The sequence below is a fragment of the Micrasema longulum genome, unplaced genomic scaffold (genome assembly GCF_059751315.1).
Source record: "Micrasema longulum isolate JH-2025_06_02 unplaced genomic scaffold, ASM5975131v1 h1tg001052l, whole genome shotgun sequence".
NCBI classification, from domain to species: Eukaryota; Metazoa; Arthropoda; class Insecta; order Trichoptera; family Brachycentridae; genus Micrasema; species Micrasema longulum.
Window position 1 is genome coordinate 152,159 of NW_028278240.1, and position 5,403 is coordinate 157,561.

General features: G+C 32.1%; 1 protein-coding gene across 1 annotated transcript; it reads right to left on the minus strand.

The window, feature by feature from the left end:
* Positions 1-3,571: 3,571 nt before the first annotated feature.
* Bug22 (cilia- and flagella-associated protein 20) lies at positions 3,572-4,565 on the minus strand. Its single transcript, XM_088233055.1, has 2 exons — positions 4,142-4,565; positions 3,572-4,057 (listed from the first exon to the last, which is right to left on the minus strand). Exons 1-2 carry the CDS (start codon positions 4,448-4,450, stop codon positions 3,740-3,742), a joined length of 627 nt encoding a protein of 208 aa, XP_088089181.1. The 5' UTR covers positions 4,451-4,565; the 3' UTR covers positions 3,572-3,739.
* Positions 4,566-5,403: the final 838 nt, after the last annotated feature.

Here is a 5,403-nt window from a genome sequence, read left to right on the forward strand (position 1 = left end):
ACTTACTAATTGTCCTTGTGGATAATGGAAGTAGATTGTACACTTTAACCGTAAAGGTTGTATTATTATTTTATTTTTTTGCAGCATCAGGGTGGAGTATCTAGTAACTCATATATATGTATTTAGAATATTGTTAATCATCATCATTCCCTTTCCGCGTAAAAGGCATTGCATTGGTACACCAACTGCAGTGTGTCTTGATAATTTTTTGTTGCATAAAGGTAAGATTGTTTTACGCTTCAGATGCCGGTCTATGAGATGCCGGGCTATGAAATCGAGGCTATACTGACAGAATGCAAGTCAACAGTATTTATATGTTTCAAATATTTTTATATATAGGTGTAAGATGTTGATTTCAAATTTTATGCTATGCCTAGAATAAAGATTACTCTTTCAAAGCTTTAAAAAATTAAAAAATGGAGAAATAACACGTTGAAAGAATAAAAGGCTTTAAACGCGACTTAATGCATTCTGTCAGTAAAGCCTCAAAATATTCTAGCTAACACATTTTTAAAAAATCTATATTTTTGCTAACTATGCCAGAAACCCCACAGACCTCTTTCATGGTAGGCAAATGCGCTGCCCATTAGACCACGAGGCGGACAATATAGTTTTGTGGCCCGGATCTAGAAGGACCAATGTCAGATTTTTTTTTTTTCTTGCCAACATTTTGTAGAGGGTTTATTGATACTAATTTAAAAAAAATATATTAGATTTATCTATTTTATACATACATATGTATATATCAGTAGCGTGCCTAGGGTTTACGAGTAAGGCAAGCCCATATATATATATTTTAAATTCACATGTGGTTTAGTTCTCTGACAGCCCCATAGTATAGTGGCCAGCGCATTTACCTACCATGTAAAAGGTCTCGGGTTCGATTCCCGACATGGTTGATATGAAATATTTATTTAAAAAGGTGTTTTTACACTAGAATGTGTCATAGTCCCTGGACTGGTACTTGAAGCGTAAGACTGATCATCTTACCTTTATGTAGCAAAAATGATCAAGATACACTGCGATTGCAGTACTCTATGCACCATTAGGTGCGGAAAAGGAATGATGATGAATTAATTTGTGTGAAAACATGATGTGAGCTTTCTTCACTACAGTTGTACAGTCTACAAAGCATCCAAAAGGCATATTATGACGAATACCAATATTTTTTTAAAAATATGCATAGGATAATCTTTCTGAGGTCGTTTAAATAAACGAAATAAAGAAAACACAATATTATTTTATATAAAGGAATTCCTCAGATATCAACTATTACCATTAAGTAACATCAATATAATATAGCGTGCGGAGAGTTGAATAATAGTCATCGGAACCCATAGATACATAAATATAAATTATAATTGATATAAGATATAGGAAAAGGAAAGTAGATAGGCAAATAAAAAAGAAACGTAGGCCATCTCCGAATTCATTTTATATATGACGTTCGCACAAAATTAAGTAAATTATCGTAAATTTTAACCAGTACGGGTCTTTATACAATTAAGATAAAAAAAACCGTTTAAAATTATCAAATTCCGTAAAAAAGATCATAATAAACAATCGTAAAGTTTGTTCGATACGAAATACGAGAGGCGCTCTCTGTCAACTTTACTCTAAAGAAGCTGGCTTCAGATTCCCATATAAAACTCAACATATACAGACAAACATTTGTTGAGTTTACTGTTTGCATCACATGCGAGTTGCACCGTGAAATAAGCCCCATAAGAAGCCCACGTGCGTGAGCAAGATAAGAAGACATTGTCGTTCGCGCACACAGATTTCATGCGGTTCGGATCTCGGGATGCGAACAGTACCAACGTCGAATAGATCTCTAATTCTCATGCGGCGCGAAATTTAAACAACGAAATGAATTATTTTTAAGCGTTTGGTTCAGATTTGGTAATTTTGAAATAAAATTAATAGGCAAGCCCGGCTTATGGGCTTCTATGGAAATACCGCCACTGATATATATATATGTAGTATTTTTTTTATTAATATTAGTTGTCAAAAAGTTAATTATAATGCCACAAAATTACTCTTCTGTAATATTGCAATTTACTACATAGGCGCTTTTAGATCAAAGTCAAGAGTTATATACAATATATTATTAGTATAGACTCCTCGTTGAGTAATGTTTTTGACATATTTTTTTATAATATTAGGGCACATGTTTTAAAGGCGTGTTTTTACAAGTGCAAGTTCAAGATATGAAAATTTCATTTAAAAAAAATTATGAATGCAAATGTAGCAAAAAACGCAATAAGAATTGAATGTATTGCCCGAATAACGTTGCAAACAACAAAAAATCGTAAAGTGATTTTTTGATGGACTAATGTTGTTTATGTGTACACCTATCTATCCTACTCTTGCACACCATAAAAAAAATTAAATCTCCCTTTTTAATAGCATCAAAAGTGCGCTGGCGAGCCAGTCACAGTGAAAAAACGTTGCGAGTGCCCAAATGTCGTATGCACCGCAGGTAGTTTCTGTGTGGAGACATATTTACCTGGAGACTACGCGGAGGCGTATGTTAGATAATATGAATAAAGGGAAAAAATGTAAAATTTCTTTTGAAAACTGGTAGGACAATAAGCCGATACTCTTCCGTTCTCTTTATCAGCTGCAAAAAAGGCAGATTTAAGGTCTACGTCACAATACTTGCCGGAAATCCACAGAAGTTTTTATGAAAACCTACCAGCTCAGTAAATGTATGGAATACCGTGGAAAAACTTTGCAAGAGGCAGCATAAGCAACGTTATTCCACATTTTTTATTGTTTTATGTCGATATTTCCCTAATTAAAATAGTTTTTAATTTTATTTTTAACAGGTAGACTTGTTTGTTTCCAAGTAATATCCAATTGTAATTAATCGTGTATGTCATCCAATAAAATAAAAAATATTGTTCCTGAAAAATCTTGTTTTTGTTGTTTGCAACGTTATTCGGGCGATACATTCAATTATTGTTTTATATGTACATATTCAAATTGACTCAGTTTTAAAATCTTAATTTGTTTTTGTATGACATTTAATCCAATTTAATACTTTTCTGAAACGCATCTTTAGATCACCGACATCAAGTAAATCTTATTCGAGTGGATAGGGAGAGAGAGTATAAACTTATTCAGTATGGAGTCATTTTCAATGAGCTTTTATATGAAACACACGTGGATTTTTTTTTTTTTTAATTTGAAAATTTATTTATAAACCCTTACGGATTATTACATGTGGTTTGTAAACTTTTTCATAGCTTTTTCGTACCTGGAATAAGGTCAGTAAAAATTATACAAGTGTCAGCGGAGAACAAACCTAGAAAATGTTTATTATATTTGAAGCATTCAATTTTTCAATGAAGTACACTACTAAAACAAGTGAGGTGTGTTTGAACATCAATCAAACAAAATAATTGCACTATTTCTGACCAGTTTTGGAGTAAGCAATATACTCAGGATAATACTGATCGTAGATAATATAGATCGTAGATAACTTATTTGATAAATCAGTCGCAAAAACTATATTGATCTTGCAACATACTTGAAGCCGATCTGTGATTTAAGAAAAAGACTAAGAAAATGTAAGTATTACTTTAATTTAATTTGTATAAATCATGTCGAATATTGGATGTACATGGTCATATTAGTATATGAAATAATTATTAAATTGCAAAAGGTGAAAATATACATAAAAAAGAAAACATTTGTTTTTTACTTTTATTAAATTTCCTAAATTCACAATGGGTTACGTGGCCACAATGGCTTTGGATTTATTCTGGATGGGAAGGAATAATTTAAATTCTGCTGGCAGTTCGTCTTCCGAGTACAGCCGGTCGGAGAAGTAAACTCTTCTGATGCGGCAGTTGGCGTGTATTTGTACCCGCAGGGTCTCCACATAATTAGTTCCGTACGCCCTGCGAGTAAAGTCAGCAAGATTAAACTGTATCTGATTCCATCCCTCGTCTAAACGCATAGGCATTGTGCAGATAAAAGGCTTAACTCTAGTTGTAGACTGATAATTGCTAGCACGGAATCTTCGCCTTACATTTTTGTCATCCAATACCTGAAAAAGACAGAAAATAAATAATAACTAATGTATCAGATAAGAAAAGTCAAACAATAAACACATCAGATAAAATATACTTACTTGCACCTCGAATGTGTAATACTTTTTCAAGTTTTTTATTATCATAACCAAAAAAGGCAGCTTGATTCCCAGTGTCTTTTTTGGATCCGCCGGACAAGTAATATATGTTGTGCTGACATTTGTGCCTACTATTTCTAAAACTAGGCTTTGAATGTCGTTATCAGTTATTCTTTTAATATGCCCATTTCTAACTTTCTTGTCCCATATTTGTAAAGGTTTACTACCGATGCTATATAATATGGAAAGGAATCCTGATTGAAAGGTGTTTTTGAACATTTTTAATCTGAAGTTAAGACTATGTATTGACATAAATTATTCATTTAGTTACTATGGTATGGTTACATCGATAATTTCCACGAAATATAAAATATTTTGACAATGCAGTAAACAAAAATTTGAAAGCCGGCCACATGTCTTACCAACACTAAAAATGAACTAAGATATCTTAGTATTATAGACAATCGAGGTATTTGTAATAGTACTCACCTAATATTGTAATTTTTAAATCATTTTCATATCCGCACCCAGTGGTGCGTACTCCAATAATTGTAGGGTATATGGTCTTACTTTATGACAAGAAGGTAAAGTGATCAGTTTTTGGCTTCAGGTGCCTAGTCCAAGAACAATGAAATAGGTACTGCAATGTAAAAACACTTTTAAAACGAATATTTTACATCTACCCTCACAGAAATCGAATTTGGAACGAAAGCATGATAGGTGAATGCACCAACCACTAGATTTCATTATTGGAATGTATATTATTACTTGTTCCACCCTGGTATTTTTATGTTAAAAATAATTTATTACGGTTTACCCAAAAATTTAAATTTTGGATACATTTTTTAACAGTAGTAAATAATCATATTAGAAGATAAGAAACAAGTTGAGGTTCAAAGGGGTTCGAACTCAAGACTTATGATTTATGTTTTTGATTGAAAAACATTATTTTTGTCTTGCGGCAATCTTAAGTACAAAAAAGTCATTATATGTTAATGTCTTATATGATAAATATTATAAAATTAAATGAAGAAAATTAAAAGAAATCCATGTGACTAGTATATTTATTAAAACTGTCATATTACTAATCTCAAGAGTAAAAAATATTACAATGAGAAAGCACCTATAATTTCACCTCAATCATGTAGGAAATCGAAGGCAAGACCTCAACATTGTATTGAAGCAAATTGTAGTGTACATTTTGGAAATCTGACTAGGGAACCATAAATATGCCATAAACAATAGAAAAATGTGCAATGCAATAC